Genomic DNA, 23,696 nt, shown 5'->3' with positions numbered 1-23,696 from the left:
AGGCTATCATCAACAGAGTTACACAAGCTACTAGCATAAAGACTATCATCAACAGAGTTACACCAGCTGCTAGCATAAAGGCTATCATCAACAGAGTTACACCAGCTGCTAGCATAAAGGCTATCATCAACAGAGTTACACAAGCTGCTAGCATAAAGGCTATCATCAACAGAGTTACACAAGCTGCTAACATAAAGGCCATCATCAACAGAGTTACACAAGCTGCTAGCATAAAGGCTATCATCAACAGAGTTACACCAGCTGCTAGCATAAAGGCTATCATCAACAGAGTTACACAAGCTGCTAGCATAAAGGCTATCATCAACAGAGTTACACCAGCTGCTAGCATAAAGGCTATCATCAACAGAGTTACACAAGCTGCTAGCATAAATGCTATCATCAACAGAGTTACACAAGCTGCTAACATAAAGGCTATAATCAACAGAGTTACACCAGCTGCGAGCTTAAAGGCTATCATCAACAGAGTTACATTACACAAGCTGCTAGCATAAAGGCTATCATCAACAGAGTTACACAAGCTGCTAGCATAAAGGCTATCATCAACAGAGTTACACCAGCTGCTAGCATAAAGGCTATCATCAACAGAGTTGCACCAGCTGCTAGCATGAAGGCTATCATCAGCAGAGTTACACCAGATGCTAGCATAAAGGCTATCATCAACAGAGTTACACCAGCTGCTAGCATAAAGGCTATCATCAACAGAGTTACACCAGCTGCTAGCATAAAGGCTATCATCAACAGAGTTACACCAGCTGCTAGCATAAAGGCTATCATCAACAGAGTTACACCAGCTGCTAGCATAAAGGCTATCAACAGAGTTACACCAGCTGCTAGCATAAAGGCTATCATCAACAGAGTTACACAAGCTGCTAGCATAAAGGCTATCATCAACAGAATTACACAAGCTGCTAGCATAAAGGCTATCATCAACAGAGTTACACCAGCTGCTAGCATAAAGGCTATCATCAACAGAGTTACACCAGCTGCTAGCATAAAGGCTATCATCAACAGAGTTACACAAGCTGCTAGCATAAAGGCTATCATCAACAGAGTTACACAAGCTGCTAGCATAAAGGCTATCATCAACAGAGTTACACCAGCTGCTAGCATAAAGGCTATCATCAACAGAGTTATACCAGCTGCTAACATAAAGGCTATCATCAACAGAGTTACACCAGCTGCTAGCATAAAGGCTATCATCAACAGTTACACAAGCTGCTAGCATAAAGGCTATCATCAACAGAGTTACACAAGCTGCTAGCATAAAGGCTATCATCAACAGAGTTACACCAGCTGCTAGCATAAAGGCTATCATCAACAGAGTTACACCAGCTGCTAGCATGAAGGCTATCATCAACAGAGTTACACAAGCTGCTAGCATAAATGCTATCATCAACAGAGTTACACCAGCTGCTAGCATAAAGGCTATCATCAACAGAGTTACACAAGCTGCTAGCATAAAGGCTATCATCAACAGAGTTACACCAGCTGCTAGCATGAAGGCTATCATCAACAGAGTTACACAAGCTGCTAGCATGAAGGCTATCATAATATGCAGTACTACATGCTTAGCATACCAGCACTCTCCCCATAGTAAAACCATGCTCTGGTTGGGCTCCAGGACTCTCTCTCTCTCTGGTTGGGCTCCAGGACTCTCTCTCTCTCTCTGGTTGGGCTCCAGGACTCTCTCTCTCTCTCTGGTTGGGCTCCAGGACTCTCTCTCTCTCTGGTTGGGCTCCAGGACTCTCTCTCTCTCTCTGGTTGGGCTCCAGGGCCCTCATGTATCAACCTGACTTGCGCACAGATATGTGCTTAAGCCGTGCGTACGACCATTCCTAAGCAAAGTGTGGGATTTATCTATTTGAACTTGTGCTTGACTTTGTGCGTATATTTAAGCACAGGTCGGACCATGCTTAGCTGACGCCCTGTGGTAGAATATGGGGACTGCAGACGGACGGCATAGATCAGTTGCATGCATTAGTTTCAACGCGGAAATAAGCTTGACTGACGTGTTCTGTATGACCCCCGTATTTCATTATAGTTCATTGTGAAATAGCGATATTAGTGTAATTATTGTCAAACCCTAAATAGCATGTGGAATAGGTCTTTCTCTCCGAATGAATGCAGGTTTATATATATAGCGTTATCGGGTGCACTGACTGCGCTCGCAGGAACTGTTTTCAGAGATAGCATCAGATAGGGATGAATGAATGAGGGGCAGTCTAATTGCAGAGAGAACATAATATTAACTAGAGTCCACTACCCGAGACACCTCCTTCATTTGTACCGCAATTTGGGACCCAAATTGGAGCTATAAGCTTAAAAGTTTTTCCGTGCTTATTTGAGAAGGTCCAGCTGCAGAGCCGGAGAGACAGACAGCAGAGAGACAGACAGACAGACAGATAGACACTGTTCCACAGTGTGTGTGTGTGTGACCACTAGTCTCCTAGTAGAGACCCCCCCCCCTCTGGACCACCTCCCAGTAGAGACCCCCCCCCCCCCCCCCCTCTGGACCACCTCCTAGTAGAGACAAGTTTTCTGAAATGTATGTTTATATATGCAAATGAGGCACTTCCCCATTAAATATGTGGACATTTATGGATGCAATAAGGCAAAATGAAGTAAAATAAACAACTAAATGTGTGTTATTGACGTTTTATTGTCACTAGTTTCATAGAAGACATGTTTAGGAAGCAAAATATAACAATCTCAAAATCAACAAAAAAAGTATATTTGCCTATTCACCTGCAGTGTCTCGCCTTAATCCTCATCTTCGTCTTCTTCCTAGAGAAGTCTCTACTAGGAGGTGGTCCAGAGGGGGGGGGGGGGGGGGGCTGAGTCTCTACTATTAGGCCATGGTTAGACTAGTGTATTTGTGGCGTTTTTTTATACGTTTTTGAATACGTTTCATGTCCCTATTACACAGAAATGCGTTTTTTGGCGTTTTTTTGTGGATACGGCTGAAACGCTAAATTGTGTTTGCGTTTTGGAGAAACGCTAAAAAACGCGCAGACAACAGCGTGTAGTCTGCATGAGCCGTTGTTGCGAAAACGCCCATGCGCAGTAGATACCATCTGCGTGCCCTTCCGGTGACACTGTCCCAAACCAAATAGCTGCAGCTACTATGTGTTGTCAAGTTATTGTTATAAGGACCCCAGTCCAAGCTACAACAGTCTGCATTCCCTTAACAATTGTTTGTATTGAGCCGTATTGTATTGTACCCATATGCAATATGTTAAAGAAAGTTTACATCCATTCATTCTGCTAGCATTACCGATTGCACTGCCACTGGATAACATGAGCTAGTGTTAGCTATCAAACCCTGTTAGCTCAAAGCTCCTCTTTCAACTTAACAAGCATTAAACAAAATGGCCCAGTTATCTATTCACCTTTGTTTAATACACACAGCGTTGTCTCTAATGTTATCTAACCACTGATAGCTCCCGATATCATCAGTTTGGTGCTGGCTAAGTAGCGTGAGCTAACGTTAGCTTCTAGCCACAATGCTATACTGTTATAATGGCAAATTCCATTGACGTTAGCATGCAGCTAACAATGCTACCGATCGTTTTTTAGACTAAACTATCCGCTCTTGGTGGTCACTTGTGTTGATGTTAGTTTTGTTTCATCAACAAATGACAGGCAGAACACACAGTGAATGTATCCGTTTTGTTTATTGCACTTTTATTAGGCTTTGCTGAAAAAGAATTGCTGCATTGAGTAAATAGGCAAGATGGTGGCGCGGCATAGGTGCCTGCCTTATTGACATTTTCTTTGCTGGAGCTTCCAGGAAGTGTATTGGCACATTCAAGTTCTGATTGGTTGAAATTGCCTTCATGTTTGCCACCTACTGCCACCTACTGCTTTGGCAGTGTACTACATCAGTGTGCTCGGGTGACAAAAACGAAGAAAAAAAACGAAAGTGTGACTCGAGGCGCACGACGTCGCGGCGAAACGCATATCGCTGCTGTCGGGACAAAACCTCATAACTCCAAAAACCCAACTTTTCAGCAGATGAAAAAAACGAACACAGATTTGAGGGTGAATAGAGTTAGGAGGTTTAGACAGATGATCGGTTTAATGCTTTCCCATTGTTTAAACTTTGTAAAACCCACACACACATATGGAGGATGATCTACGGAGTTGATTTATATAATAAATAAAAAATTCAAAAAATGGAGTTATGAGGTTTTGTCCCGACAGCAGCGATATGACAATGATACGAAAATGAAACGAAAGGTGTAACCGCACCCTTAGACTAGTAGTCACACACACGCACGCACGCACACACACACACACACACACACACACACACACACACACACACACACTGTGGAACAGTGTCTGTCTGTCTGTCTGTCTGTCTGTCTGTCTGTCTGTCTGTCTGTCTGTCTGTCTGTCTGTCTGTCTGTCTGTCTGTCTGTCTGTCTGTCTCTCTGCTCAGTCTGCTGTCTGTCTCTCTGCTGTCTCTCTCAAAATAGTATAAGTGCTATCTTGGCCCTGAGAGTTGCTCTCCGGCTCTGCAGCTGGACCCTTCTCAAATCAGCACGAAAAAAGCTATAAGCTTATAAAACGATTTAATATGCTAAACTTCGTTTTAAATTCTTTAATTCACTTTTGTTTATTTCATAAAGATTTTCCCGACATAATGCTACCTGCCCCGACCAGATCCGTGACTCTGTTGCGATACAGATGAATTATCTACTCAGAATAGTATTATAAAGTGGCTATCTTTTATGCTGTAGATCACTGCTGGTATGTGCGTGCAGAACCTTTATTTCAGCGGGGACTGTAGTATTTATTTGACGTTACTGTACAATATATGTGTATTAAAAGATGGAGCTGTCTTTTATTGTATTATAATAATTATTAATATTAAAAATAAATTAAGAAAGGCATTCTTTTTTTTTCTTTTTTTTAAACTTTATTTTTTAGCGTTTATCGCTTTTCTGGTCAAGCATGACCGACAGTTGTAGGGTGAAACGGGAGAGAGAGCAGGGGGAGACATTCGGCAAATGACGGCGAGTCCGGGAATCGAACTCGGAGTCAACCAGATCCGTGACGCAGCACGGAGTCCCGCGACGCAGCGCGGTAACATGGTGTGCTACTGGAGCACCCTGAGAAAGGCATTCTTATTCCAGCATGCATTAATGACACTAACGGGCAACGGCAAAACAGTGGTTAATGGTCTTTATTAGTGTTTGCAGTGTCCAGGCAGCAATGGTCTTTTAGGAAGTTAATAGATATAATATCCGACAGTGTACAACACCCTCGGCTTAGTCCACTTTTCCACATTTCATGGGGGTGGTCCATTACCGTATATGGTTAATCGGGGCGGTTCTGGTATGCAAATATGTGAAAGTGTGCATGAGCCTCGGTGTAGGACCAAGGTGATATTTATCATGACAGGTGTGCGTAGGACCTGTGTACGCACGTGTGATGAATCCCGTTTTTTTTGTGCGTGCACACATTCTAAATTCTGTGCTTAAGTATGGAAATAGAACATTTTCTACGTCACGTTGATGAATGAGGGCCCAGGACTCTCTGGTTGGGACTCCCCATAGTAAAACGATGGCTCAGCCAGCGCTGTGCAGAGGCCTTAACACATGTGAGATATAAACACGTCACATAAATATCTTAAGATAACATTTTCCTTTATTGATCCCAGAGGGGGAATTTGGGCGTCATAGCAGAATGGGGGAGGGGAGGTACCGGTATGGGCAGGGTAATAGAAGAAAGACACACAAAAAAATTTATCTAAAAATGGTGTAAACAATCAATTTAAATCTGAATATAAAAATAAATAAAACAATGTAAACAAAGGTGCAGATGTGGTGAGTATGCCCTATTGGTTATAATATACTGTATGTTACAATAAAAAAAATGAATCTGAATATATATACTATAAAGTAAATGGTATACACAAGGTGCAGGTGAGTACTGTATTGAGCGAGTCCTGTATTTCAAAAACCTGTTACAACAAGTAGAAAATAAATCCCCATCCTCCTCCCAGGTTTTGGGTGAATATTGTATCTCTCTATATAGCAGCCTCTCCAGTAGTCAGGGGCGCTCCTTCTCTCTATATAGCAGCCTCTCCAGTAGTCAGGGGCGCTCCTTCTCTCTATATAGCAGCCTCTCCAGTAGTCAGGGGCGCTCCTTCTCTCTATATAGCAGCCTCTCCAGTAGTCAGGGGCGCTCCTTCTCTCTATATAGCAGCCTCTCCAGTAGTCAGGGGCGCTCCTTCTCTCTATATAGCAGCCTCTCCAGTAGTCAGGGGCGCTCCTTCTATATATATAGCAGCCTCTCCAGTAGTCAGGGGCGCTCCTTCTCTATATATAGCAGCCTCTCCAGTAGTCAGGGGCGCTCCTTCTCTCTATATAGCAGCCTCTCCAGTAGTCAGGGGCGCTCCTTCTCTCTATATAGCAGCCTCTCCAGTAGTCAGGGGCGCTCCTTCTCTATATATAGCAGCCTCTCCAGTAGTCAGGGGCGCTCCTTCTCTCTATATAGCAGCCTCTCCAGTAGTCAGGGGCGCTCCTTCTCTCTATATAGCAGCCTCTCCAGTAGTCAGGGGCGCTCCTTCTCTCTATATAGCAGCCTCTCCAGTAGTCAGGGGCGCTCCTTCTCTCTATATAGCAGCCTCTCCAGTAGTCAGGGGCGCTCCTTCTATATATAGCAGCCTCTCCAGTAGTCAGGGGCGCTCCTTCTCTCTATATAGCAGCCTCTCCAGTAGTCAGGGGCGCTCCTTCTCTCTATATAGCAGCCTCTCCAGTAGTCAGGGACGCTCCTTCTCTCTATATAGCAGCCTCTCCAGTAGTCAGGGGCGCTCCTTCTCTATATATAGCAGCCTCTCCAGTAGTCAGGGGCGCTCCTTCTCTCTATATAGCAGCCTCTCCAGTAGTCAGGGGCGCTCCTTCTCTCTATATAGCAGCCTCTCCAGTAGTCAGGGGCGCTCCTTCTCTCTATATAGCAGCCTCTCCAGTAGTCAGGGGCGCTCCTTCTCTCTATATAGCAGCCTCTCCAGTAGTCAGGGGCGCTCCTTCTCTCTATATAGCAGCCTCTCCAGTAGTCAGGGGCGCTCCTTCTCTCTATATAGCAGCCTCTCCAGTAGTCAGGGGCGCTCCTTCTCTCTATATAGCAGCCTCTCCAGTAGTCAGGGGCGCTCCTTCTCTATATATAGCAGCCTCTCCAGTAGTCAGGGGCGCTCCTTCTCTATATAGCAGCCTCTCCAGTAGTCAGGGGCGCTCCTTCTCTATATAGCAGCCTCTCCAGTAGTCAGGGGCGCTCCTTCTCTATATATAGCAGCCTCTCCAGTAGTCAGGGGCGCTCCTTCTCTCTATATAGCAGCCTCTCCAGTAGTCAGGGGCGCTCCTTCTCTCTATATAGCAGCCTCTCCAGTAGTCAGGGGCGCTCCTTCTCTCTATATAGCAGCCTCTCCAGTAGTCAGGGGCGCTCCTTCTCTCTATATAGCAGCCTCTCCAGTAGTCAGGGGCGCTCCTTCTCTCTATATAGCAGCCTCTCCAGTAGTCAGGGGCGCTCCTTCTCTATATATAGCAGCCTCTCCAGTAGTCAGGGGCGCTCCTTCTCTCTATATAGCAGCCTCTCCAGTAGTCAGGGGCGCTCCTTCTCTCTATATAGCAGCCTCTCCAGTAGTCAGGGGGGCTCCTTCTCTATATATAGCAGCCTCTCCAGTAGTCAGGGGCGCTCCTTCTCTATATAGCAGCCTCTCCAGTAGTCAGGGGCGCTCCTTCTCTATATAGCAGCCTCTCCAGTAGTCAGGGGCGCTCCTTCTCTCTATATAGCAGCCTCTCCAGTAGTCAGGGGCGCTCCTTCTCTCTATATAGCAGCCTCTCCAGTAGTCAGGGGCGCTCCTTCTCTATATAGCAGCCTCTCCAGTAGTCAGGGGCGCTCCTTCTCTATATATAGCAGCCTCTCCAGTAGTCAGGGGCGCTCCTTCTCTCTATATAGCAGCCTCTCCAGTAGTCAGGGGCGCTCCTTCTATATATATAGCAGCCTCTCCAGTAGTCAGGGGCGCTCCTTCTCTATATAGCAGCCTCTCCAGTAGTCAGGGGCGCTCCTTCTCTATATATAGCAGCCTCTCCAGTAGTCAGGGGCGCTCCTTCTCTATATATAGCAGCCTCTCCAGTAGTCAGGGGCGCTCCTTCTCTCTATATAGCAGCCTCTCCAGTAGTCAGGGGCGCTCCTTCTCTCTATATAGCAGCCTCTCCAGTAGTCAGGGGCGCTCCTTCTCTCTATATAGCAGCCTCTCCAGTAGTCAGGGGCGCTCCTTCTCTATATATAGCAGCCTCTCCAGTAGTCAGGGGCGCTCCTTCTCTATATATAGCAGCCTCTCCAGTAGTCAGGGGCGCTCCTTCTCTATATATAGCAGCCTCTCCAGTAGTCAGGGGCGCTCCTTCTCTCTATATAGCAGCCTCTCCAGTAGTCAGGGGCGCTCCTTCTCTCTATATAGCAGCCTCTCCAGTAGTCAGGGGCGCTCCTTCTCTCTATATAGCAGCCTCTCCAGTAGTCAGGGGCGCTCCTTCTCTCTATATAGCAGCCTCTCCAGTAGTCAGGGGCGCTCCTTCTCTCTATATAGCAGCCTCTCCAGTAGTCAGGGGCGCTCCTTCTCTATATAGCAGCCTCTCCAGTAGTCAGGGGCGCTCCTTCTATATATAGCAGCCTCTCCAGTAGTCAGGGGCGCTCCTTCTCTATATAGCAGCCTCTCCAGTAGTCAGGGGCGCTCCTTCTATATATAGCAGCCTCTCCAGTAGTCAGGGGCGCTCCTTCTCTCTATATAGCAGCCTCTCCAGTAGTCAGGGGCGCTCCTTCTCTCTATATAGCAGCCTCTCCAGTAGTCAGGGGCGCTCCTTCTCTATATAGCAGCCTCTCCAGTAGTCAGGGGCGCTCCTTCTCTCTATATAGCAGCCTCTCCAGTAGTCAGGGGCGCTCCTTCTCTCTATATAGCAGCCTCTCCAGTAGTCAGGGGCGCTCCTTCTCTATATATAGCAGCCTCTCCAGTAGTCAGGGGCGCTCCTTCTCTATATATAGCAGCCTCTCCAGTAGTCAGGGGCGCTCCTTCTCTCTATATAGCAGCCTCTCCAGTAGTCAGGGGCGCTCCTTCTCTATATATAGCAGCCTCTCCAGTAGTCAGGGGCGCTCCTTCTCTCTATATAGCAGCCTCTCCAGTAGTCAGGGGTGCTCCTTCTCTCTATATAGCAGCCTCTCCAGTAGTCAGGGGCGCTCCTTCTCTATATAGCAGCCTCTCCAGTAGTCAGGGGCGCTCCTTCTCTATATAGCAGCCTCTCCAGTAGTCAGGGGCGCTCCTTCTCTCTATAGCAGCCTCTCCAGTAGTCAGGGGAGCTCCTTCTCTCTATATAGCAGCCTCTCCAGTAGTCAGGGGCGCTCCTTCTCTATATAGCAGCCTCTCCAGTAGTCAGGGGCGCTCCTTCTCTATATATAGCAGCCTCTCCAGTAGTCAGGGGCGCTCCTTCTCTATATATAGCAGCCTCTCCAGTAGTCAGGGGCGCTCCTTCTCTCTATATAGCAGCCTCTCCAGTAGTCAGGGGCGCTCCTTCTCTCTATATAGCAGCCTCTCCAGTAGTCAGGGGCGCTCCTTCTCTATATAGCAGCCTCTCCAGTAGTCAGGGGCGCTCCTTCTATATATAGCAGCCTCTCCAGTAGTCAGGGGCGCTCCTTCTCTCTATATAGCAGCCTCTCCAGTAGTCAGGGGCGCTCCTTCTCTCTATATAGCAGCCTCTCCAGTAGTCAGGGGCGCTCCTTCTCTCTATATAGCAGCCTCTCCAGTAGTCAGGGGCGCTCCTTCTCTATATATAGCAGCCTCTCCAGTAGTCAGGGGCGCTCCTTCTATATATATAGCAGCCTCTCCATGGTAGTCAGGGGCGCTCCTTCTCTCTATATAGCAGCCTCTCCAGTAGTCAGGGGCGCTCCTTCTCTATATATAGCAGCCTCTCCAGTAGTCAGGGGCGCTCCTTCTCTATATAGCAGCCTCTCCAGTAGTCAGGGGCGCTCCTTCTCTCTATATAGCAGCCTCTCCAGTAGTCAGGGGCGCTCCTTCTCTCTATATAGCAGCCTCTCCAGTAGTCAGGGGCGCTCCTTCTCTATATATAGCAGCCTCTCCAGTAGTCAGGGGCGCTCCTTCTCTCTATATAGCAGCCTCTCCAGTAGTCAGGGGTGCTCCTTCTCTCTATATAGCAGCCTCTCCAGTAGTCAGGGGCGCTCCTTCTCTATATATAGCAGCCTCTCCAGTAGTCAGGGGCGCTCCTTCTCTCTATATAGCAGCCTCTCCAGTAGTCAGGGGCGCTCCTTCTATATATAGCAGCCTCTCCAGTAGTCAGGGGCGCTCCTTCTCTATATATAGCAGCCTCTCCAGTAGTCAGGGGCGCTCCTTCTCTATATATAGCAGCCTCTCCAGTAGTCAGGGGCGCTCCTTCTCTATATATAGCAGCCTCTCCAGTAGTCAGGGGCGCTCCTTCTCTATATATAGCAGCCTCTCCAGTAGTCAGGGGCGCTCCTTCTCTATATAGCAGCCTCTCCAGTAGTCAGGGGAGCTCCTTCTCTATATAGCAGCCTCTCCAGTAGTCAGGGGCGCTCCTTCTATATATAGCAGCCTCTCCAGTAGTCAGGGGCGCTCCTTCTCTCTATATAGCAGCCTCTCCAGTAGTCAGGGGCGCTCCTTCTATATATAGCAGCCTCTCCAGTAGTCAGGGGCGCTCCTTCTCTCTATATAGCAGCCTCTCCAGTAGTCAGGGGCGCTCCTTCTCTATATAGCAGCCTCTCCAGTAGTCAGGGGCGCTCCTTCTCTATATAGCAGCCTCTCCAGTAGTCAGGGGCGCTCCTTCTCTATATATAGCAGCCTCTCCAGTAGTCAGGGGCGCTCCTTCTCTCTATATAGCAGCCTCTCCAGTAGTCAGGGGCGCTCCTTCTCTATATATAGCAGCCTCTCCAGTAGTCAGGGGCGCTCCTTCTCTCTATATAGCAGCCTCTCCAGTAGTCAGGGGCGCTCCTTCTCTCTATATAGCAGCCTCTCCAGTAGTCAGGGGCGCTCCTTCTCTCTATATAGCAGCCTCTCCAGTAGTCAGGGGCGCTCCTTCTCTCTATATAGCAGCCTCTCCAGTAGTCAGGGGCGCTCCTTCTCTCTATATAGCAGCCTCTCCAGTAGTCAGGGGCGCTCCTTCTCTCTATATAGCAGCCTCTCCAGTAGTCAGGGGCGCTCCTTCTATATATATAGCAGCCTCTCCAGTAGTCAGGGGCGCTCCTTCTCTATATATAGCAGCCTCTCCAGTAGTCAGGGGCGCTCCTTCTCTCTATATAGCAGCCTCTCCAGTAGTCAGGGGCGCTCCTTCTCTCTATATAGCAGCCTCTCCAGTAGTCAGGGGCGCTCCTTCTCTCTATATAGCAGCCTCTCCAGTAGTCAGGGGCGCTCCTTCTCTCTATATAGCAGCCTCTCCAGTAGTCAGGGGCGCTCCTTCTCTATATATAGCAGCCTCTCCAGTAGTCAGGGGCGCTCCTTCTCTCTATATAGCAGCCTCTCCAGTAGTCAGGGGCGCTCCTTCTCTCTATATAGCAGCCTCTCCAGTAGTCAGGGGCGCTCCTTCTCTCTATATAGCAGCCTCTCCAGTAGTCAGGGGCGCTCCTTCTCTCTATATAGCAGCCTCTCCAGTAGTCAGGGGCGCTCCTTCTCTCTATATAGCAGCCTCTCCAGTAGTCAGGGGCGCTCCTTCTCTATATAGCAGCCTCTCCAGTAGTCAGGGGCGCTCCTTCTCTCTATATAGCAGCCTCTCCAGTAGTCAGGGGCGCTCCTTCTCTCTATATAGCAGCCTCTCCAGTAGTCAGGGGCGCTCCTTCTCTCTATATAGCAGCCTCTCCAGTAGTCAGGGGCGCTCCTTCTCTCTATATAGCAGCCTCTCCAGTAGTCAGGGGCGCTCCTTCTATATATAGCAGCCTCTCCAGTAGTCAGGGGCGCTCCTTCTCTATATAGCAGCCTCTCCAGTAGTCAGGGGCGCTCCTTCTCTCTATATAGCAGCCTCTCCAGTAGTCAGGGGCGCTCCTTCTCTATATAGCAGCCTCTCCAGTAGTCAGGGGCGCTCCTTCTCTCTATATAGCAGCCTCTCCAGTAGTCAGGGGCGCTCCTTCTCTCTATATAGCAGCCTCTCCAGTAGTCAGGGGCGCTCCTTCTCTATATAGCAGCCTCTCCAGTAGTCAGGGGCGCTCCTTCTCTCTATATAGCAGCCTCTCCAGTAGTCAGGGGCGCTCCTTCTCTATATAGCAGCCTCTCCAGTAGTCAGGGGCGCTCCTTCTCTCTATATAGCAGCCTCTCCAGTAGTCAGGGGCGCTCCTTCTCTCTATATAGCAGCCTCTCCAGTAGTCAGGGGCGCTCCTTCTCTCTATAGCAGCCTCTCCAGTAGTCAGGGGCGCTCCTTCTCTATATAGCAGCCTCTCCAGTAGTCAGGGGCGCTCCTTCTCTATATATAGCAGCCTCTCCAGTAGTCAGGGGCGCTCCTTCTCTATATAGCAGCCTCTCCAGTAGTCAGGGGCGCTCCTTCTCTCTATATAGCAGCCTCTCCAGTAGTCAGGGGCGCTCCTTCTCTATATAGCAGCCTCTCCAGTAGTCAGGGGCGCTCCTTCTCTATATATAGCAGCCTCTCCAGTAGTCAGGGGCGCTCCTTCTCTCTATATAGCAGCCTCTCCAGTAGTCAGGGGCGCTCCTTCTCTATATATAGCAGCCTCTCCAGTAGTCAGGGGCGCTCCTTCTCTCTATATAGCAGCCTCTCCAGTAGTCAGGGGCGCTCCTTCTCTATATATAGCAGCCTCTCCAGTAGTCAGGGGCGCTCCTTCTCTATATATAGCAGCCTCTCCAGTAGTCAGGGGCGCTCCTTCTCTCTATATAGCAGCCTCTCCAGTAGTCAGGGGCGCTCCTTCTCTCTATATAGCAGCCTCTCCAGTAGTCAGGGGCGCTCCTTCTCTATATATAGCAGCCTCTCCAGTAGTCAGGGGCGCTCCTTCTCTCTCTATAGCAGCCTCTCCAGTAGTCAGGGGCGCTCCTTCTCTCTATATAGCAGCCTCTCCAGTAGTCAGGGGCGCTCCTTCTCTCTATATAGCAGCCTCTCCAGTAGTCAGGGGCGCTCCTTCTCTCTATAGCAGCCTCTCCAGTAGTCAGGGGTGCTCCTTCTCTATATAGCAGCCTCTCCAGTAGTCAGGGGCGCTCCTTCTCTCTATATAGCAGCCTCTCCAGTAGTCAGGGGCGCTCCTTCTCTCTATATAGCAGCCTCTCCAGTAGTCAGGGGCGCTCCTTCTCTCTATATAGCAGCCTCTCCAGTAGTCAGGGGCGCTCCTTCTCTCTATATAGCAGCCTCTCCAGTAGTCAGGGGCGCTCCTTCTCTCTATATAGCAGCCTCTCCAGTAGTCAGGGGCGCTCCTTCTCTCTATATAGCAGCCTCTCCAGTAGTCAGGGGCGCTCCTTCTCTATATATAGCAGCCTCTCCAGTAGTCAGGGGCGCTCCTTCTCTCTATATAGCAGCCTCTCCAGTAGTCAGGGGCGCTCCTTCTCTCTATATAGCAGCCTCTCCAGTAGTCAGGGGCGCTCCTTCTATATATATAGCAGCCTCTCCAGTAGTCAGGGGCGCTCCTTCTCTATATAGCAGCCTCTCCAGTAGTCAGGGGCGCTCCTTCTCTCTATATAGCAGCCTCTCCAGTAGTCAGGGGCGCTCCTTCTATATATAGCAGCCTCTCCAGTAGTCAGGGGCGCTCCTTCTCTCTATATAGCAGCCTCTCCAGTAGTCAGGGGCGCTCCTTCTCTATATAGCAGCCTCTCCAGTAGTCAGGGGCGCTCCTTCTCTATATATAGCAGCCTCTCCAGTAGTCAGGGGCGCTCCTTCTCTCTATATAGCAGCCTCTCCAGTAGTCAGGGGCGCTCCTTCTATATATATAGCAGCCTCTCCAGTAGTCAGGGGCGCTCCTTCTCTCTATATAGCAGCCTCTCCAGTAGTCAGGGGCGCTCCTTCTCTCTATATAGCAGCCTCTCCAGTAGTCAGGGGCGCTCCTTCTCTATATAGCAGCCTCTCCAGTAGTCAGGGGCGCTCCTTCTCTCTATATAGCAGCCTCTCCAGTAGTCAGGGGCGCTCCTTCTCTCTATATAGCAGCCTCTCCAGTAGTCAGGGGCGCTCCTTCTCTCTATATAGCAGCCTCTCCAGTAGTCAGGGGCGCTCCTTCTCTCTATATAGCAGCCTCTCCAGTAGTCAGGGGCGCTCCTTCTCTCTATATAGCAGCCTCTCCAGTAGTCAGGGGCGCTCCTTCTCTCTATATAGCAGCCTCTCCAGTAGTCAGGGACGCTCCTTCTCTCTATATAGCAGCCTCTCCAGTAGTCAGGGGCGCTCCTTCTCTCTATATAGCAGCCTCTCCAGTAGTCAGGGGCGCTCCTTCTCTCTATATAGCAGCCTCTCCAGTAGTCAGGGGCGCTCCTTCTCTCTATATAGCAGCCTCTCCAGTAGTCAGGGACGCTCCTTCTCTCGTCACCCGAGGTGGGGAGAGAGTCCGTCGGTCTTCTCTCAGTGCCATCTTCTAGCGAATGAAATAATCAGGACATTTCACAACGTGTCCTGGTGCTTTGACCCCCCTGGATCCCGGGAGCCCCTCTTGGGTTAGTCTTAGGGTTAACCCTCTTGGGTTAGTCTTAGGGTTAACCCTCTTGGGGAGCCCCTCTTGGGTTAGTCTTAGGGTTAACCCTCTTGGGTTAGTCTTAGGGTTAACCCTCTTGGGTTAGGGTTAGGGTTACCCCTCTTGGGTTAGTCTTAGGGTTAACCCTCTTGGGTTAGTCTTAGGGTTAACCCTCTTGGGTTAGGGTTAGGGTTAACCCTCTTGGGTTAGTCTTAGGGTTAACCCTCTTGGGTTAGGGTTAGGGTTAACCCTCTTGGGTTAGGGTTAGGGTTACCCCTCTTGGGTTAGTCTTAGGGTTAACCCTCTTGGGTTAGGGTTAGGGTTACCCCTCTTGGGTTAGTCTTAGGGTTAACCCTCTTGGGGAGCCACTGATCACCTGTGTGTTGCCCTCAGCTCAGCAACCTGAAGAGGCTTTACCATCTGGACCTGTCCATGAACCAGTTCTGCAGCATCCCAGACAGCGTGCTGAACCTCCCCGCGCTGGAGTGGCTGGACCTGGGAGGGAACCGGCTGCAGAGCCTCCCGGAAGATATCCACAGGTGTTTATTCACAACAAATACATCTGGCTGCAAGCTAGCCTAGCTTAGCACAAAGTAATGGAAGCGGATATGGACCAGCTAGCCTAGCTGTTGGCCAAAAACACCTCTCCCGGAGTTTTAAGCTAGGCTAGTGGTCCATTCTGCTTCCATTACTTTGTGCTAAGCTAGGCTAGTGGTCCATTCTGCTTCCATTACTTTGTGCTAAGCTAGGCTAGTGGTCCATTCTGCTTCCATTACTTTGTGCTAAGCTAGGCTAGTGGTCCATTCTGCTTCCATTACTTTGTGCTAAGCTAGGCTAGTGGTCCATTCTGCTTCCATTACTTTGTGCTAAGCTAGGCTAGTGGTCCATTCTGCTTCCATTACTTTGTGCTAAGCTAGGCTAGTGGTCCATTCTGCTTCCATTACTTTGTGCTAAGCTAGGCTAGTGGTCCATTCTGCTTCCATTACATTGTGCTAAACTAGGCTAGTGGTCCATTCTGCTTCCATTACTTTGTGCTAAGCTAGGCTAGTGGTCCATTCTGCTTCCATTACTTTGTGCTAAGCTAGGCTAGTGGTCCATTCTGCTTCCATTACTTTGTGCTAAGCTAGGCTAGTGGTCCATTCTGCTTCCATTACTTTGTGCTAAGCTAGGCTAGTGGTCCATTCTGCTTCCATTACTTTGTGCTAAGCTAGGCTAGTGGTCCATTCTGCTTCCATTACTTTGTGCTAAGCTAGGCTAGTGGTCCATTCTGCTTCCATTACTTTGTGCTAAGCTAGGCTAGTGGTCCATTCTGCTTCCATTACTTTGTGCTAAGCTAGGCTAGTGGTCCATTCTGCTTCCATTACTTTGTGCTAAGCTAGGCTAGTGGTCCATTCTGCTTCCATTACATTGTGCTAAACTAGGCTAGTGGTCCATTCTGCTTCCATTACTTTGTGCTAAGCTAGGCTAGTGGTCCATTCTGCTTCCATTACTTTGTGCTAAGCTAGGCTAGTGGTCCATTCTGCTTCCATTACTTTGTGCTAAGCTAGGCTAGTGGTCCATTCTGCTTCCATTACTTTGTGCTAAGCTAGGCTAGTGGTCCATTCTGCTTCCATTACTTTGTGCTAAGCTAGGCTAGTGGTCCATTCTGCTTCCATTACTTTGTGCTAAGCTAGGCTAGTGGTCCATTCTGCTTCCATTACTTTGTGCTAAGCTAGGCTAGTGGTCCATTCTGCTTCCATTACATTGTGCTAAACTAGGCTAGTGGTCCATTCTGCTTCCATTACTTTGTGCTAAACTAGGCTAGCCTGCAGCCGGATAGCTTTCTACTGAACACACAGAGAGAGGAAACTGGTCTCTATTTTCTTGTCCAACTCTTGAGAAGACAGTAAGCACATTTCCCATAATGTAGGTGTGTAACAATGAAGACTTATGTACCACAATATCCCTCATTTCATCACGATATGAAATATAATTTTCATTCAAACTTTATTTATTTTCCGGGAATACATTTGAGGGTGTAGCCCTCGTTTTCAACGATGCCGGAGATTATATTAGGCAGCAATCAAATAAAACAATAAAACAGACAAAATACAGATCAAATCAATAATGAATGTTAAAGGTGCTATGCATTATAAATGTCATTTTTCAGTCTCTAGCATTGTATTATAGTAATAGGAGTTCGTATCAATGTGTTTTTGGGCCTAAATACTATATTGGCGAATTCCTCAGCTACAGCCCATCCCCTCTTTGCCTCTAGTAAATCAGGTCATGTTGATTTGACGACCTGGTGCACGTCACAGGGCGCTGTTTATAGCGCACGGTGATGTGATTGGCTCTGTGATTTTAGTAATGCCCGCCTCCATTCTTGCTACCTGCAGGGTGGAAGGCTTGTCCAGAAGATCACTAATCAGCTGAAGCCTGATGCGGTTCCCTCGGTCTTCGACAGACAGACCGGCGTTAGCTCTCGGGACTCGGGAGCGATCGCTAGCTACTTAGCACCAGCCGGGGCCGGCGTTAGCAACCGGGAGCGTCGTTGAGCATTCAGCCTGCTGGCTACCTAGATCCACTTCAACCAGCGTCGCGGAGCATTCAGCCTGCTGGCTACACAGCTTGTCGGTGTGCTAATAGCCTCTGCAAGCTAACGTTAGCTGGCTACACAGCTTGTCGGTGTGCTGGATCCTCTGCAAGCTAACGGTAGCTGGCTCCAGGCTATTAGCACATCGACAAGCTGCTGGAGCTCCCGACGCTCGGCTGGTTGAAGTGGATCTAGGTAGCCAGCAGGCTGAATGCTCCGCGACGCTCCCGGTTGCTATCATGTGCAGGTCCTCTTCTCAGACCTGTGTGGCAAAGCACTGCACACGCATCATGCAAGCTACACATCGCTGCATGTTGATCAATGGTGGCCCACTCGGTGCATCACAGTGGGCTACTATTGTGCTAACAACAACCGCGGTGTCCGGCTTGTCGGCCGGCATGAGTGCTCGATTTGGGGTGGTTCTCTCCTCCTTGTGTGCCCCCGTTCTCGCGGGTGTCCTGCCGGGGAGCTTGTGGACGCGACAACAGCGGCGGCCGTAGCGTTAGTTAGCTCATAGCTATTGTGTACCACTAGCGTTACGGCGGGCTCGAGCACCCTACGGCTGCCGCCGTTGTCGCGTCCATGGGCTCCCCGGCAGGGTACCCGTGGGGACGGGGGTGTACAGAGAGGAGAGAACCATTTTGTGTCGGGCGTGCATGCCGGCCAGCGAGCCGGACGTCGGGATATGTTGTTAGCACAATAGCTACCAAGCTAAGCTATGTTAGCTTCTAACGGTGTATACACAATATGTACAACGACACAATGATTTACATTATTACAAATATGGTAACGTGGTTGTGGCTTTTACAAATAGTGGTAACATATATATAGATAGACAGTACTGCTACATCTCTATATTTATGACATACCATATTTGTATGTAACCTGAAACCTAATCTCTGACGGGGAGATGGGCGGAGCTATTTGGTGGGTGGCTGTCACTCAAAGCATTCTGCTAGTATGGTTGGAGCCAAGCCAATAATAGCCTGCTTTCATGAGGCTGAAAAATGCTGGTTTTGAGTACAAGATTAGAAATATAAAACAATGATTATTTTTGGAATAAAAATTACAGATGTGTTACATAGACTCACAGGAAGTGTGTAAAGTTGCCCAAATAGTGCTAGGAATAGCAGTGCATAACCCCTTTAACACTTTCAGAGCCCAAGCTTAATCTTGATTTACCGCTTGAATGCCCACCATCCACTTCAATGTTAGCATTAATAACGCCTAATCTATGTTTTAAATTATGGCTATGTGTCTAATCTGCCCGTCGCTTATCAATGACTCGTTTTCCAGTCAACATTGTCGAAGCGGATTGTTTTTTTATCGGTTCATTTCCGTTTTATAGCATTTTGAAAAGCCCTTGTTTTCAAGGAAAATATAAATATTCCATGATAATCTGCCTTTCCTGGAATATTCTAGAATACACAAAAACGTTGTCATTTTTCAGCCTATTTATGAATGGTTTTCAAATAAACACTAGATTATCGATAGTATATGTGTACGTATGCACGCTATATAGGCGATCTGAAAAATCGATTCTCTGATTTCCTCAAAGCGATCGCCCACACACACACACACATAGGGCGAACGCTGACATCTCAGCGAATACAACTCTGATTATCCCAAGACTTGTAAAATAGATTCCTTACCTCAGATCAGATGTTCTCCAAAAAGATCTTTGCAATTCCTGATCGCCATTCCAAAAATCGATCGCTTTTATTGTATTCCACGCTGTTCTGAGGGTCCACAATGAATCCGATCGGCTCGGGTTACATGCCTGAGAAGTAAAATGTGGATTCCGGATTTTTCTTTTCTCATCCATTTTCATTGAGTCCATTCCAAAAGGGTGCATTACCATCTGGGAGACGATAGGGGGCGGTTTTTTCACATCTGAGCTCCTACAGGGAGGGGCTGCATACCAACAGGAGACTCGGTTGATGAAATATGAATTCAGATCGCTAATAAAAAAATTAAACGATAATTGTCGTCGTGGGCATTCAGGCATTGGGCTGATAAAACGTCTTATCACGTTTTGGGCATTGAAAGTGTTAATAGTGAGCAGTGTGATGACAGTGTGTTTGTTCTCAGAGTAACTGTGTTTGTTCAGAGTAACTGTGTTTGTTCTCAGAGTAACTGTGTTTGTTCTCAGAGTAACTGTGTTTGTTCAGAGTAACTGTGTTTGTTCTCAGAGTAACTGTGTTTGTTCTCAGAGTAACTGTGTTTGTTCAGAGTAACTGTGTTTGTTCTCAGAGTAACTGTGTTTGTTCTCAGAGTAACTGTGTTTGTTCTCAGAGTAACTGTGTTTGTTCAGAGTAACTGTGTTTGTTCTCAGAGTAACTGTGTTTGTTCTCAGAGTAACTGTTCTCAGAGTAACTGTGTTTGTTCTCAGAGTAACTGTGTTTGTTCAGAGTAACTGTGTTTGTTCTCAGAGTAACTGTTCTCAGAGTAACTGTGTTTGTTCTCAGAGTAACTGTGTTTGTTCTCAGAGTAACTGTGTTTGTTCAGAGTAACTGTGTTTGTTCAGAGTAACTGTGTTTGTTCTCAGAGTAACTGTGTTTGTTCTCAGAGTAACTGTGTTTGTTCAGAGTAACTGTGTTTGTTCAGAGTAACTGTGTTTGTTCTCAGAGTAACTGTGTTTGTTCTCAGAGTAACTGTGTTTGTTCTCAGAGTAACTGTGTTTGTTCAGAGTAACTGTGTTTGTTCAGAGTAACTGTGTTTGTTCTCAGAGTAACTGTGTTTGTTCAGAGTAACTGTGTTTGTTCTCAGAGTAACTGTGTTTGTTCTCAGAGTAACTGTTTGTTCAGAGTAACTGTGTTTGTTCAGAGTAACTGTGTTTGTTCAGAGTAACTGTGTTTGTTCAGAGTAACTGTGTTTGTTCAGAGTAACTGTGTTTGTTCAGAGTAACTGTGTTTGTTCAGAGTAACTGTGTTTGTTCTCAGAGTAACTGTGTTTGTTCTCAGAGTAACTGTGTTTGTTCTCAGAGTAACTGTGTTTGTTCAGAGTAACTGTGTTTGTTCAGAGTAACTGTGTTTGTTCTCAGAGTAACTGTGTTTGTTCTCAGAGTAACTGTGTTTGTTCAGAGTAACTGTGTTTGTTCAGAGTAACTGTGTTTGTTCTCAGAGTAACTGTGTTTGTTCTCAGAGTAACTGTGTTTGTTCTCAGAGTAACTGTGTTTGTTCAGAGTAACTGTGTTTGTTCAGAGTAACTGTGTTTGTTCTCAGAGTAACTGTGTTTGTTCAGAGTAACTGTGTTTGTTCTCAGAGTAACTGTGTTTGTTCTCAGAGTAACTGTTTGTTCAGAGTAACTGTGTTTGTTCAGAGTAACTGTGTTTGTTCAGAGTAACTGTGTTTGTTCAGAGTAACTGTGTTTGTTCAGAGTAACTGTGTTTGTTCAGAGTAACTGTGTTTGTTCTCAGAGTAACTGTGTTTGTTCAGAGTAACTGTGTTTGTTCTCAGAGTAACTGTGTTTGTTCAGAGTAACTGTGTTTGTTCAGAGTAACTGTGTTTGTTCTCAGAGTAACTGTGTTTGTTCTCAGAGTAACTGTGTTTGTTCAGAGTAACTGTGTTTGTTCTCAGAGTAACTGTGTTTGTTCTCAGAGTAACTGTGTTTGTTCAGAGTAACTGTGTTTGTTCTCAGAGTAACTGTGTTTGTTCAGAGTAACTGTGTTTGTTCTCAGAGTAACTGTTTGTTCTCAGAGTAACTGTGTTTGTTCAGAGTAACTGTGTTTGTTCTCAGAGTAACTGTGTTTGTTCTCAGAGTAACTGTGTTTGTTCTCAGAGTAACTGTGTTTGTTCAGAGTAACTGTGTTTGTTCAGAGTAACTGTGTTTGTTCAGAGTAACTGTGTTTGTTCTCAGAGTAACTGTGTTTGTTCAGAGTAACTGTGTTTGTTCTCAGAGTAACTGTGTTTGTTCTCAGAGTAACTGTGTTTGTTCAGAGTAACTGTGTTTGTTCTCAGAGTAACTGTGTTTGTTCAGAGTAACTGTGTTTGTTCTCAGAGTAACTGTGTTTGTTCTCAGAGTAACTGTGTTTGTTCAGAGTAACTGTGTTTGTTCAGAGTAACTGTGTTTGTTCTCAGAGTAACTGTGTTTGTTCAGAGTAACTGTTCTCAGAGTAACTGTGTTTGTTCTCAGAGTAACTGTGTTTGTTCAGAGTAACTGTGTTTGTTCAGAGTAACTGTGTTTGTTCTCAGAGTAACTGTGTTTGTTCTCAGAGTTATGTTCTCAGAGTAACTGTGTTTGTTCTCAGAGTAACTGTGTTTGTTCAGAGTAACTGTTCTCAGAGTAACTGTGTTTGTTCTCAGAGTAACTGTGTTTGTTCTCAGAGTAACTGTGTTTGTTCTCAGAGTAACTGTGTTTGTTCTCAGAGTAACTGTGTTTGTTCTCAGAGTAACTGTGTTTGTTCAGAGTAACTGTTCTCAGAGTAACTGTGTTTGTTCTCAGAGTAACTGTGTTTGTTCAGAGTAACTGTGTTTGTTCAGAGTAACTGTGTTTGTAACTGTGTTTGTACAGAGTAACTGTGTTTGTACAGAGTAACTGTGTTTGTTCTCAGAGTAACTGTGTTTGTTCAGAGTAACTGTGTTTGTTCAGAGTAACTGTGTTTGTTCTCAGAGTAACTGTGTTTGTTCTCAGAGTAACTGTTCTCAGAGTAACTGTGTTTGTTCTCAGAGTAACTGTGTTTGTTCAGAGTAACTGTGTTTGTTCTCAGAGTAACTGTTCTCAGAGTAACTGTGTTTGTTCTCAGAGTAACTGTGTTTGTTCAGAGTAACTGTGTTTGTTCAGAGTAACTGTGTTTGTTCTCAGAGTAACTGTGTTTGTTCAGAGTAACTGTGTTTGTTCAGAGTAACTGTGTTTGTTCAGAGTAACTGTGTTTGTTCTCAGAGTAACTGTGTTTGTTCTCAGAGTAACTGTGTTTGTTCTCAGAGTAACTGTGTTTGTTCAGAGTAACTGTGTTTGTTCAGAGTAACTGTGTTTGTACAGAGTAACTGTGTTTGTTCTCAGAGTAACTGTGTTTGTTCAGAGTAACTGTGTTTGTTCTCAGAGTAACTGTGTTTGTTCAGAGTAACTGTTTGTTCAGAGTAACTGTGTTTGTTCAGAGTAACTGTGTTTGTTCAGAGTAACTGTGTTTGTTCAGAGTAACTGTGTTTGTTCTCAGAGTAACTGTGTTTGTTCAGAGTAACTGTGTTTGTTCTCAGAGTAACTGTGTTTGTTCAGAGTAACTGTGTTTGTTCAGAGTAACTGTGTTTGTTCAGAGTAATTGTGTTTGTTCAGAGTAACTGTGTTTGTTCTCAGAGTAACTGTGTTTGTTCTCAGAGTAACTGTGTTTGTTCAGAGTAACTGTGTTTGTTCTCAGAGTAACTGTGTTTGTTCTCAGAGTAAAGTCAGCCAGAAGATCCTTAAGAACTTCTACTCATGTACAATAGAGAGCATCTTGACCGGCAACATCACCTCCTGGTTTGGGAATAGCACTGCAAAAGACCAAAGCAGACTACAAAGAGTGACACGTTCAGCCGAACGCACAATCGGAGGGGGGCTCCCCACCCTCCAGAACATTTACTACAAGCGTTGCAAGGGGAAGGCTAAGAGAATTATTAAGGACTCGAGCCACCCGAACAACTGCCTCTTTGAACTGCTGCCGTCAGGCAAGCGATACAGGAGTCTCAAGGCGAGCACAGAAAGACTCAGAAGTAGCTTCTATCCCCAGGCCATCAGGCTGCTAAACGAACAATGAATGAACACTACACAACAACAACCACCAAACACACATAGCACACACATCCACACGCACACACTCACTTTAAACAAACACACTGCAGCACCCACTACACACACTTTATAGCACACACCCACTTTAAACAAACACACTGTAGCACCCACTCCCCACACTTTATATTTATGGATGAAGGATTGCACTACAACTCGTACACCTTACTGTAAATTGTACCTAAAATTGTACCTCATCCCATTTCTGCTTTGCACTAGATAGTACTGTACATTAGTACACTGCATAGTTGTGTATTGTATATTATATGGTAACTCAGAACATTGTACATATGTCTATACCGAACAACTGTGACCTCATTTTCTTCTTCTAAATTCATGCTATATTATGTTATTATGTTATTTGATACTATCTTGTCTAGCACAGTCTCTGGAGCGTAACAGTAAGAAGCATTTTGTATGAAAGTATTCTGTACTTCTGTATGACAACTATTAAAGAACTTGAACTTGAACTTGAACTTGTTCTCAGAGTAACTGTGTTTGTTCTCAGAGTAACTGTGTTTGTTCTCAGAGTAACTGTTCTCAGAGTAACTGTGTTTGTTCTCAGAGTAACTGTGTTTGTTCAGAGTAACTGTGTTTGTTCTCAGAGTAACTGTTCTCAGAGTAACTGTGTTTGTTCTCAGAGTAACTGTGTTTGTTCAGAGTAACT

General features: G+C 46.7%; 1 protein-coding gene across 1 annotated transcript in view; it reads left to right on the top strand.

The window, feature by feature from the left end:
• The window catches only part of LOC311248897 (leucine-rich repeat-containing protein 39-like), a gene marked incomplete at both ends in the record, with an annotated part of 38,923 nt that overhangs the window by 11,354 nt on the left and 3,873 nt on the right, over positions 1-23,696 (top strand). The window contains one exon of the mRNA XM_084338126.1: positions 15,085-15,230. Within this exon, the coding sequence (XP_084194252.1) occupies positions 15,085-15,230 (146 nt within the window). The remainder of the gene's footprint in view (positions 1-15,084; positions 15,231-23,696) is intronic.

This window comes from Notolepis coatsorum (assembly GCF_963971535.1).
Source record: "Notolepis coatsorum genome assembly, chromosome: 2".
In the NCBI taxonomy this organism is placed as follows: Eukaryota; Metazoa; Chordata; class Actinopteri; order Aulopiformes; family Paralepididae; genus Notolepis; species Notolepis coatsorum.
The sequence above is the reverse complement of the archived record's forward strand: the minus strand, read 5'-3'. Positions and strand labels throughout refer to the sequence as shown.